General features: G+C 42.3%; 1 protein-coding gene across 1 annotated transcript; it reads left to right on the top strand.

Annotated features, from left to right (window-relative positions):
- Positions 1-336: 336 nt before the first annotated feature.
- LOC131204500 (trypsin-like) lies at positions 337-10,566 on the top strand. The gene is made up of 5 exons (XM_058195874.1): positions 337-427; positions 2,490-2,649; positions 7,013-7,266; positions 8,188-8,324; positions 10,411-10,566. Exons 1-5 carry the CDS (start codon positions 373-375, stop codon positions 10,561-10,563), a joined length of 759 nt encoding a protein of 252 aa, XP_058051857.1. The 5' UTR covers positions 337-372; the 3' UTR covers positions 10,564-10,566.
- The last annotated feature ends 2,383 nt before the right edge of the window (positions 10,567-12,949 follow it).

Genomic DNA, 12,949 nt, shown 5'->3' with positions numbered 1-12,949 from the left:
CTAGCTAGGTGCTTCCACTACTAGAGCAAATGGAGTCTATTTGTTCGGCCCCTCAAAATGGCTAGAACTAAACATTGTGGCTTTGGACAATAATGGGTGAGGGGGCTCAACATAAAGGAGCTGAAGGGGCCGACTCCAGCCTTCCAACCTCAGGTTACCCACTTTTTGGAAAAGCCGTTTAGAAATCTATGATTCTTTACTTTTCCTGTAAAATCAAAGGTTCTATGTGTCTGTTTTCTGGGAGATTGATGCTGACTATTAGTCTGAATGGTTTGGTAAACCAAGATGGTGGAATGTTATCCTCTTAAATTTCTGTATATTCTTGTTTCCAACAGATCTTATTCCCGGGAACTATTAGCGTTGTTAAGAACCATGTTACATCTTTTCTTCAAGGTACTGGCTGCCATTTTGCTCATGGCATCTTCAGGTAAAGATCATGGAAACATACATGCTTTTTCTTTAGATACATTGAATATATTTTGAATGTGAGTTGAGGGTGACGCAGTGGCTAAGATGCTGAGCTTGTCGACCGAAAGGTCGGCAGTTCAGCGGTTCGAATCCCTAGTGCCGCGTAACTGGATGAGCTCCCGTGACTTGTCCCAGCTTCTGCCAACCTAGCAGATCGAAAGCATGTTAAAAAATGCAAGTAGAAAAAATAGGGGCCACCTTTGGTGGGAAGGTAACAGTGTTCCGTGTGCCTTTGGCGTTGAATCATGCCGGCCACATGACCACGGAGACGTCTTCGGACAGCGCTGGCTCTTCAGCTTTGAAATAGTGATGACCCCCGTGTTCCTTAGAGCCCCCTAGGAACGACTAGCACATATGTGCGAGGGGAATATTTACCTTTTACCTTTTGGGGGTGACAGGGGTGAGGTGAATCCAGGGTCAATCCAAGGAGACACAAACACTCGCACATATTAAATCTCTTGCATTGCACTATATGCAGAGCTAGGCAAGTTATTACAGCCTCCCGCAAATGCCTTTCTCCCATATTTCATAAATGGGAACCTCGTAAAAACAAATATAATTGTGGTGGTGGTGACCCCTTTAGGCAGACAGGTGGGGAGCTGAGTAGCAATTGAAATCCTTTTAATCATACCTGACATTCCTGTTGGAGGGAAGGGTTCCCTTTTCTGCAAATTAAAAAAAAAGAAAAGAAAAGATGAGCTGCTTCCAGAACTGGGGAATCAGGACAGCTTCCTGCATACCCATGTTGGAAAACTGAGGTGAGCCGGTTTACAACTTACACTGAAAGCTGAGAGGACTTTTTTAAGGCTGAATGGAGCCATCAGGCAGCAGTTCCCTTTACTTTGCTGTCTTTTGTGTTTCCACTGTGTTGTCACAACACACACGGACACACATACAAACACACACACTCTTCATCATTAATTTTTTCCCCCTGTCATTTAATGACCCCGGGATCCCTTGAGGGGTGGAGTCGGGGCAACTGAATGGAGCTGGTTGTTTACTGGCCGGATGCCCTTCCTGTCGCCAATGTGGAGTTTTCTTCAGCCGATATATTCTCATTGTGCCTAGAGAGAGAAATATCTGCCTCTACCTAGGGTCGAACTCACGGCCTCCTGATTGTGAGGCGAGAGCTCCACCTCCAGGCCATCCTGCACCACTCTTCCTCCCTCATTAATGCATTCTTTCAAACTCAGCAAGCCGCGAGTCTGAATTCCCTGTTGAGTCCCTGCTAATGAAGCTGAATCTCAAAGAGGCTGGCATTTTCTCTTCACCACATTAAATAGCAACTAGATGAGATTTTTATGTAGGAAAAGTTCACCGTTGCACACGTGGTCCTCAGGGATGGGTTCCATTTACCTTTACTACCGGTTCACATCGTGCCTGCGCACACTCTTCTGTGCATGCGCAGAAGACTTTTGATGACGTTTGGGTCAGTGGGCGGAGCCTCCCGCCGGTTTTACTACCAGTTCTATAGAACGGGTCCGAACCGGGGGCAACCCACCACTGGTGGTCCTTCACCTGAATGCTCTTTGGAGATTTATTTATTTATTAGGAACATGTATATGGCCTTTCAACTCACTCATGGTAACACCGGGCGGCTTACAGAAATAAAACTCTAATACAGAAATCAGTAACACTCACCACCTTGGCAACAACGATCAAGCCAACCATTTGATGGGCTTCATATATTCCTGGGGTACCCCAGGCCATTTGCAAAACCTTGTCTTCAGGGCCTTTGAAAGAGTGTAAAAGTGGAGGCCATTCCTATTTCTGCAGGGATGATATTCCACAGGAAGGGAGCCACCGTGGAGAAGGTCCTTCTTCTTGGTCCCCCCCCCCAAATGAATCTCCTTAAGAGAAGAGATCTGTAATATCTCTTCTTGAGATCAAAAGGGAATCTCATCCTTTCTTAGAACTAGGTGCCTCGATTTCTGACTTTAACGCATCTTTAACTTCTTCTGGGGTTCTTCCTTCCTTGGTTTGCGGTTTATTCATTTTTATTCCCTCTGTATTTTTTTCAGCCGCTGCAGCGGAAGGAGAAAGAGTCTTGGGGGGAAAACCATGTCTGCCCAATTCCCAGCCGTGGCAGGCTGCCCTATTCTCGGGATGCAGGCTAATCTGTGGAGGGACCCTCATTCACCCATCTTGGGTGGTCAGTGCTGCTCACTGCAGAAGGTCATCGTAAGTGCAAACAGGATGTTGGGTGTGTTGTTCATTTTAACAAGACCATGAAGGATCATGAAGGCAAGAAAGGTTGAAGGGACGGAACGTGTTTAGCCCTGGACGTAGAAGAGTAAGGATATGCTAGCCCTTGGCCACATGGAAGGACACAAATCTTTATTTTGTCTTGTCTAAGAGGGAGGGGCTTGGATTTAATAGGCATACATGGCAAGGACAGATTGTGGGTTAAATTGTTGAAGAACGCTCTGGTGCCAATAAGAGAGTTCCATCAATGAAATTAATTGTATATAGGGGGATAGATGACTCTCTGTCACTAAAGGTCTTCAAGTAGAAGCTAGCTAAGTGGTAGTCAACCTGGTCCCTACCACCCACTAGTGGGCGTTCCAGTTTTCATGGTGGGTGGTAGGAGTTTTGTCCGATACTGAAGCACTTTCCTTTTTAAAAATGTAATTGACTTTTTAAAAAATATTCATAACATTATTTAAAAACATTTTCATTAGGTTTTCATAAAATTCCCTGTGAACAATTTAAAATTTTGAAAATATACTATTTGTATCACCTGCGCATAAGTTTAGTTCACGTTACGTAAGTGAAACTAAACGGCGCTATAATGTGACCGCAAACAAAAGAGCCTCATCCCAGAATAGCTCGCGCAACTCCCCTCACACCACCCAGCTGTAACAGACAAGCAGAGCTGGTAGCTGGCACTCCCCCCAACCCAATCCACGATGCGCGAGAGGCATGCGCCGACGATGATACACAGCGCATTACTGTGGAACCGGTTAGAAAATTTTACTACTAATAGAGATATAAAAGTGGGCGGTAGGTATAAAAAGGTTGCTTACCCCTGAGCTAGCTACTAGCTATCTGCTATAGATCTAGATCTAGATCTATAGATAGATAGATAGATAGATAGATAGATAGATAGATAGATAGATAGATAGATAGATATAGATATAGATATAGATATAGATATAGATATAGATATAGATATAGATATAGATATAGATATAGATATAGATATAGATCAGAAGTGGGTTTCAGCAGGTTCTGACCAGTTCTGGAGAACCGGTAATGGAAATTTTGACTAGTTTGGAGAACCGGTAGTAAAAATTCTGCCTGGCCCCGCCTCCACCTCTTCTCTACCTCCCAAGTCCCAGCTGATCAGGAGGAAATGGGGATTTTGCAGTAACTTCCCCTGGAGTGGGGTGGGAATGGAGATTTTACAATATCCTTCCTCTGCCACCCCCACCAAGCCACGCCCACCAAGCCATGCCATGCCCACCAAGCGACACCCACAAAACCGGTAGTAAAATTTCTGAAACCAACCATTGATATAGATATATAGAGACAGAGATATAGAGATAGATATATAGATAGCTACACACACACATATATAGACACATACATAAATATGTATGTGTACATATGTATAGAAATACATAAACTCACACAAAATATGTGCGTATGTGTGTGGATATATACACACATTCACGAAATGTATATAAAATATAAAATTTTGATTTTCTGAATGAAATAGACAGTTGGATGAAATAACCCAAGAATCAGCTGTAGGATTCAGCAATGATATGATAAATGTAGACTAAGCTCAAGAACGCTCACTGACTAAGAATGCATTACTTATACCTTTCCCCCCTGGTCCTCTTCAAAATTGTCTGGATTACAGTTCCAGGAATTGTTGCTAGACTGACCAGTAAAACCCTTCTGGAGGACATCGGATTGGAGGGTTACTCTGAGAAAGGAGATGTCATATAATTGCCTCTTTTACATGAATGAAGTAGATCGTCCTGTCTCATTTTTCCTCCTGCAGTAACAAAGAGGTAGTTTTTGACTTACAACCACAACTGGGACCAGAATTTCTGTCGCTAACCCAAGCAGTTAAGTGACTTGTGCTCAATTTTATGACCTTTTTTCTTTTTCCTTTTGGCTGTGGTTGTTAAGCAAAACCGTAAAGTGAATCATGCAGTCCTTAAACAAATCTGCCTTCCTCCGTTGACTTTGCTTGTTGAAAGCCAGCTGGAAAAATTGAACAGGGTGATCACATGATTCTGGAGCACTGCAACTGTCATAAACATATGCCAATTGCCAAGTGCCTAAATTTTGATCATATGACTATGGGGATGCTGCAATGGTCCTAACGTGTCCGGGCGTCATAATCATTTTGTTTTCCAGTGCTGTCATAACTGCCGCTAAATGAATGCCGCTAAATGAATGACTGTGTGATTGGATCCTCTGCAAATTCCAAAAACACAGGTCAAAAACAGGTTACTTCCTGGTTAAAACCAGGAAGTAACGACATCTGGGCGGGTGGACGGAGCCTCACGCTGCCGCCAACACTGGTTCTCCGAACCACGCGCCACCATTGTTATCGGTTTGGCTGAACCGGTCCAAACCGGTAGCATTTCACCCCTTGTGCGAAGGCAAAAAAACGGCCGGTGGGTGGGCGGGGCTTCAGCAATATTTGGTCTATAAGACGCACAGACATTTTCACCCCCTTTTGGGAGACAAAAAAGTGCATATTATAGTCCAAAAAATGCGGTAATTTAGCTACGTTTAGTTTAACTTAGTTTAACTTATCTCTAGACTCAGTGATAAGATCAGCACAATTCCTCCCTATACTTACAGCCCAGTTTCTTTCCTCTCCATAAGAAGTTCAAGGTGAGGGCAAATTGAGGACAAATGAGCTGCATTTGTTTTCAGGCATGGACAAAGTGGCTAGGAGGTCTTTTCCCTTTTTTTTTTAATTTTAAAAAGTCCTGAAGTTTTACAACAGCATCAGGTTGTCTGCAGGCAAGAGCTTTCTTTCCCAAAAATGGCTGTGGGATCTCATATTACAAGGTCAGTCTAGGAAACGTTGGGGATCAACATAGGTGTAGCCAGTGGTGGGATTCAGCCAGTTCGCACCACTTCGGGAGAACCGGTTGTTAACTTTCTGAGCAGTTTGGCAAACTGGTTGTTGGAAGAAATCATTAGGGCAGAGAACCGGTTGTTAAATTATGTGAATCCCATCACTGGGTGTAGCCCAGGGGCCTGCAAACTTGGCTCTTTTAAGACTTGTGGACTTCAATTCCCAGTTGAAGTCCACAAGTCTTAAAAGAGCCAAGTTTGCAGTCTTGCAAACTTGGCTCTTTATTTCAGTCTTGAAATAAAGATGAAATGAACTAGGAGGACTCGTTAGTTTGAGCATTTTTTAAAAAGTAGGCATCATCTATCCACTTCATTCTGGGCTGGTGAATTAAAAAAATAAGCTAACCACCTTAAAACACAGAGATCTGGAAATCAACTTTCACAATTAGGCAAAGAATAGGATAGGATAGGATAGGATAGGATAGGATAGGATAGGATAGGATAGGATAGGATAGGATAGGATAGGATAGGATAGGTTAGAATTTTTTATTGGCCAAGTGTGACTGGACACACAAAGAATTTGTCTTGGTGCATATGCTCTCAGTGTACATAAAAGACAAGATATCTTCATCAAGGTACAACACTTACAACACTTAATGATGGTCATAGGGTACAAATTTAACACTTAATGAAGTAGAAGTAGAAGTAGAAGAGGGTTGGTTTATTTTGGTCAACTCAATCAAGGCACATAGTCTTGGAGGCTGTTGCAATGATGGGAGGTGTTGTTTTATACCTTTTTTAAAAAAATATTATTATTTAAATATTTTATTATGATACAATATGACAAACACATAATATACAACATATAAATATATCCTCTTTTTAACCAATGTTTCTTATTGTCTTCTTTCGGTTTTATATCTTTCCCCCCATATCTCTCTTACTGTTTTATTTTCTTTATTGTCCCTTTTTCTTTGGTTACATTGTATTTTTCTAACACTAATAGCCTTACTTTTATACATTTCTATATATTGTTATATACATATTTTAAATTTTTAGATTCTCCCCTATATATATTGCATCCCCTATATACCTTTTTTAGAGACACTTTATATGGAATTTGTTTAAAAAGCAGTGGGATTTTGTTTCACCTACGTTGATGTATTCAAATAAAAATACAACACATGAGAGCTGGCGTATAACTACTCTTGCCAAGAATTAGAGCCACCAAATAAAAAAATTTAAATAAATAAACCGATGTTGTGGCTTCTTCATTTTCACAACAGCCCAATGTGAACAAATGAAAGCTTCGGTTTATTTTCTTTAAAGAAATCAGCAAGCAAAATAAATGAAAGTTCTTGTCAGAAAAACCTCACTCTCAGATGCCTTTAAAGACGCAAGGGCAGATCCATCAAGGTGGGGGGGGTGTGGAATGACAGTTTTGCAACAGGGCAATTTTCCAGCAACAGAAGATAATCTTGTCTTGTTTTTCCAGCATTTTCCCTGTGCGTCTTGGAGAACACCATCTCAGGCGCATAGATTGGTCGGAACAGCTCAAGTTATCATCAAAAGCCATTGTGCATCCTGACTACAACCGGCGGACCTTGAACAATGATATTATGCTGATTAAACTGCTGACCCCGGTTACCTTAAATGACAAAGTCAAAGTTCTGAATTTGTCTACCAGTTGCCCGGAGTCTGGAACCAAATGCCTCATTTCAGGATGGGGTACAACAAGCAGCCCACAACGTATGTTGACCGATAAACTGAGTTCTCAGATCATTCTACATGCCGGTTGGCCTAGTGATCATTTACTGAATAAATCTGAGAGATTACATTGGTGCAACATGCTGAAATAGAAACACTGTGGTTTAATGGAGCGGGAATATGTATTATTTCTGGTGTAAATTTAGGGCTACATCATGTTTCATAGAACTAGTTAATGAAACGGTGGAGGAATATTGTCAGTTCTGGGAGGCAGTTCTAAGTGTTATGGGATGCTCAGATGTTTAGAAAGACACTTTAGGCGTCTGCAATGCTTAAGACACCCCATAGCCCCTTAGAACTCCTAAATAAAAGGCTCTGATGTTGACCCCCGTCCTGCTGGGCTTATGGCATTGAAAGTCACAAAAGAGACAATGATTGCTTGCAGATTTTGCTACTTTGAGATAGTTTAATGGGACAGTCCAATCACACACAAAAAAATCTACTCCTCTTTTAAATCATCAAAATTAATGCCTATCGTATGGCCATGAATTCTACAAGTTGAAGAAGGTAAGATGCTTCCCTTTTGTCTAGTCCAGGGGTCAGCAACCTGTGGCTCTGGAGCCGCATGTGGCTCTTTCATCCCTCTGCTGCAGCTCCCTGTTGCTAGTCGGCTCCACAATTGATAAGGCTTTCGGTTAGGACAGGTAGAGGAAAAAGGACGCCATGCTAGTGGGAGACTCTATGGTGGGGGAACCGGACTTCCGGTCGGCTCCAGAATTGAATGTGGGGCTTCCGGTTAGGACCTTTGTGGTTCTTTGAGTGTTTAAGGTTGCCGACCCCTGGTCTAGTCTTAAATCTCTGACTGGTCCATTCCAAAGACAACCTAGGCATAAGAGGAAGGAGAAGAATGCTACTTTTTGCCTATCTACCTTCTCCTTTATTGAATCCCGTCTTCCTTTACAGCCAGCTATCCAGATGTTCTACACTGTGCCAACATCACCATCATCAGTCACGATGTTTGCCGATCGATTTATCCCAGTTATATCAGTGAAAATATGGTCTGTGCTGGCAAGATGGAGGGAGGAACAGATTCTTGCCAGGTAAAAGGAGTAGGGGGGTCTTACTCCTTACCAGCTTAATGGGATTTTCTCTAGTCCAGGAAGAGGAGACCAAAGTATGCCAGATAACAACTTGTCTCTACTCTGCCTTGATGAAAAGGCCAGTGACTGGTATAATTCTCACAATGTACTGCAAAGCAGGTTACACTCCAGAGTCTGATTGATTTTCCAGGGGTAGGAAAAAGGCTTTCCCCCCGCCCCCAAATGAGCTGGCTTTGGGAAGGAGGTAAATTTTGACTGATGGCTGGAACAACAAGTTTAGCCATCTGTGAAAAACCTTACAATAAAATATGTGCTGTAACCATCTTCATGTGATCGGCTTGTCAGTCTTGTTGGGAAACTCATGCCTGACTTGAAAATCATTCTGCAGGGAGCTGCTGTCCTTGCAAAGCAGAGGTTTCTGCAAGATCTACCACTTTTATCAAATGATGAAAGTTTCCCTGCACCTTTGCCATTCATGCTCTGGCTTTGCAACATCATGACGCATGCCCAGAAGAGGAGGAGCTCGCACTGTGACAAGTGCTATTTTCATAATTTACCCTGCCCATTTTGCCTTCTCAAGGGCACTGTTGCTGCCAGAGTAACCAGCCTGTGGAGACATCTACGCAGGGTTGACAAGCAAGTCACTGTACCAGGGGTGAAATCTAGCAGGTTCTGACAGGTTCTGGAGAACCGGTAACGGAAATTTTGAGTAGTTTGGAGAACCGGCAAATACCACCTCTGGCTCACCCCAGAATGGAATGGGAATGGGGATTTTGCAATATCCTTCCCCTGGAGTGGGGTGGGAATGGGGATTTTGCAGTATCCTACCCCTGCCATGCCCACCATGCCACGCCCACCAAGCCACACTACACCCACCAAGCCACGCCCACAGAACCGGTAGTAAAAAAAAATTGGATTTCACCACTGCACTGTACTGACATTCTCATCTATAGTTTGCTCATGGGGACACTTAATAATAATAATAATAATAATAATAATAATAATAATAATAATAATAATAATAATAATAATAATAATAATAATAATTTAATTTTTATAACGCCCTTCTCCCGAAGGACTCAGGGCGGTGAACAGGCAGATAAAATAATACAATATATTACAATAAAAACACTATTTAAAAAACTTATTCAATAAAGCCTAAATTTAAAATACAATACAAAATATAAAATAAACCCCAATAAAATCCATGTTTAAAAACCCTATTAAGCCAGTCCTGCTTGGAACAATAGATATGTCTTAAGCTCGCGGTGAAAGATCCGGAGGTCAGGAAGTTGTCGAAGTCCTGGGGGAAGCTCATTCCAGAGGGTAGGTGCCCCCACAGAGAAGGCTCTCCCCCTAGGGGTCGCCAGCCTATACTGTTTGGCTGACGGCACCCTGAGAAGACCCTCTCTATGGGAGCGTACCGGCCGGTGGGAGGCATGTAGTAACAGAAGGCGGTCCTGAAGATATCCCGGTCCTATGCCATGGAGCACTTTAAAGGTGGTAACCAACACCTTGAAGTGCACTCGGAAAACCACAGGTAGACAGTGCAGCCTGTGCAGAATCGGTGTTATATGGGAGCCACGAATAATAACAACAGAGTTGGAAGGGACCTTGGAGGCCTTCTAGTCCAACCCCCTGCCCAGGCAGGAAACCCTACACCATCTCAGACAGATGGTTATCCAACATTTTCTTAAAAACTTCTTTAAAACTTCTCCTTTCTCCTCCTCTCTCAATGCAGCAACACAAACCAACATGGCGATGATGGGCAAGTGAAGATGAGGTGGCACATCGGTCCTCTTGTTCCCTCATGTTCCCTAACAATAAACACCAGGAAATAGGTAGCCATAGCTTAAGGAGAGGCACTGTGGTTCTATATTGGGGATGGATAGACGTTCCATTGGATCAGTTCTTCATTCAGTCGTGAAGTTTACTGGAGAGGTTTGACTTTCTTGTAGCCTCGTACACCTTAAGAGTTGCTGTGAAAACATAAAGGAGGAGCAAATGTCACCCATGCTGCCTTGTACTCCTGGAGTGTGGGAGAAGGAAGGACTTACGTTTATATTTCGTTTTGTTTTCTGGACAGGGTGATTCAGGCGGACCCTTGGTCTGCAATGGGAAGCTGCAAGGCATTGTATCCTGGGGACCCTACATATGCGCACAGCCAAATATGCCAGGAGTTTATGTTAATGTCTGCAAATACATTGACTGGATCCAGGAGACTATCCAAAATAACTGAGGATTACAGGACAATTCTGAACAAATGGCAAAGGGAGAAGAAACTTTGTTTATTTTTTTTGGGTTAAATTGGCATTGTATTATATTGATGGTGCTTTTGATATGCCTCTGGAGCTACTAAAATGTCAATTAATAAAATCCATGTTTGTGGCTAGTTTTTCTTGGGTCCAAAACTTTATTTGACTCCCCCCAACGCACCCCACCCCAATACCAATACTCTTAGCAACTCAAATCTTCCTTTATAGATTTTAAAATATACCCTTTGGTTCACCAAGTCTGCAAGAACCCTAATAAAATTGTCCTTCTCAACTAGCCATCCAACCTCTCTTTGAACATACTCAACAAAAACATCTCTCATCTCTTTTCTTAACAGACTCCATTATTAATTCCTTGCGCCAGTAGAAACATTCAACTGGAATTTTTCTTTTTGTAATTCATGCCTTGCACCAGGGATGAAATTAAAAAAAAATTCCCCTACCGGTTCTGTGGGCGTGGTTTGTTGGCAGGAGATCATGTGACTGGGTGGGCATGGCCAACTCGACATCACTCACATCGAGGGGCTCCTCACCGGCCCCTCCCCTCCCAGCCACTTTTTGTCGCAAATGGCAGGAAAATGGGGAGGGGAATATTCCTGCCTATCATCCTTCCCTCAATCTGTGCTGAGATTTGAGGAATGGATGACAGGCAGGAAAATCCCCTTCCCCATTTTCCTGCCTTTCACAAAAAACGGCTCCATTCCAGCTGCTCGAATTTTTTGGGGTATACGTCTCTCCCTTGTCATCTCTCAGTTCTTGCAGGAGCAAAAAGTCCTGCTAAGCTTGTCACAATACTTTTGACTCAAGTCCTGGGGAATCTCATGCAGCTGAGCTCTTTGTCTAGAGTATTAAATCATTAAACACATGCATTAATAACCTCCTGCCACACTGTTAAGTGTCAACACTCCAAATTATAGCTTCTGTGGACAAGATAATCTATTGTTGTAGGTGACTAACAACTCCCCACTTTGCTATGGAGGAACAAGGTGTGACTCATGGGGCTTCAACAGGCATACAGAGATCGTATCCAATGCTCCAGCACCAGGGGATGTGAATTTTAGCACCTGTGTTGGTTTAACAAGCTTCAGGATCAATCCAGCACAGATAGTTGGTTTCCATGGTTGTCAACATCAGATGAGATTAGCCTTCTACAACTGCTTGCCTTTCAACTATTGGCATGAACTCCAGCCAAGAATGAGATGTCGGTTAGGGATAACTGGGACTAAGACTAAGTGTTTCTGTTACTTGGCAGAAGGGTCGTGATGCATCTAGACAAAGCATTAAAGTGCAGTGATATCGCAGGGCATATAATGGCATGTATTGTCAAATTGGGTAGGTCTAGTTTAATGAAAAGAAGGACCAGGGGAGACATGATAGCAGTGTTCCAATATCTCCGAGGCTGCCACAAAGAAGAGCACTGCACACCAGAACAACTAGACACAAGGACAGTTTTTTCCCCAAACGCCATCACTCTGCTAAACAAATAATTCTCTCAACACTGTCAAACTATTTACTAAATCTGCACTACTATTAATCTTCTCATCATTCCCATCACCCATCTCCTTCCACTTATGACTATATGACTGTAACTCTGTTGCTTGTATCCTTACAATTTATATTATTGATTGTTTCCTGATTGCTTATTTGTACCCTATGACTATCACTAAGTGTTGTACCTTATGATTCTTTATGAAGGTATCTTTTCTTTTATGTACACTGACAGCATATGCACCAAGACAAATTCCTTGTGTGTCCAATCACACTTGGCCAATAAAAAATTCTATTCTATTCTATTCTGTTCTGTTCCGTTCCATTCCATTCCATTCCATTCCATTCCATTCCATTCCATTCCATTCCATTCCATTCTATTCTATTCTATTCTATTCTATTCTATTCTCCAAAGCACCTGAGAGCAGGACAAGAAGCAATGGGTGGAAACTAATCAAGGAGAGAAGAAACTTAGAACTAAGGAGAAATTTCCTGACAGTGAGAACAATTAATCAGTGGAACAACTTGCCTCCAGAAGTTGTGAATGCTCCAACATTGGAAGTTTTTAAGAAGAAATTGGATAGCCATTTGTCTGAAACGGTGTAGGGTTTAATTCTAAACCCTACACTGCTTCTAAATTTAGTTGTGTCTTATACTCTGAAAAATATGGTAAGTTAGTTTAGTTAAGCAAAAATCGATCCGTAGCATTATATCTTATCATACAAGTGCATTAGTTGTATCACATAGAAGTTACACTTCATTACTAAATGAAGAAGTTATAAATGCTCCAACACTGGAAGTATTTAAGAAGATGTTGGATAACCATTTGTCTGAAGCGGTGTAGGATTTCCTGCCTAAGCAGGG

Source organism: Ahaetulla prasina, chromosome 10 (assembly GCF_028640845.1).
Source record: "Ahaetulla prasina isolate Xishuangbanna chromosome 10, ASM2864084v1, whole genome shotgun sequence".
In the NCBI taxonomy this organism is placed as follows: Eukaryota; Metazoa; Chordata; class Lepidosauria; order Squamata; family Colubridae; genus Ahaetulla; species Ahaetulla prasina.
This window is presented reverse-complemented; position numbering and strand designations above follow the sequence as displayed.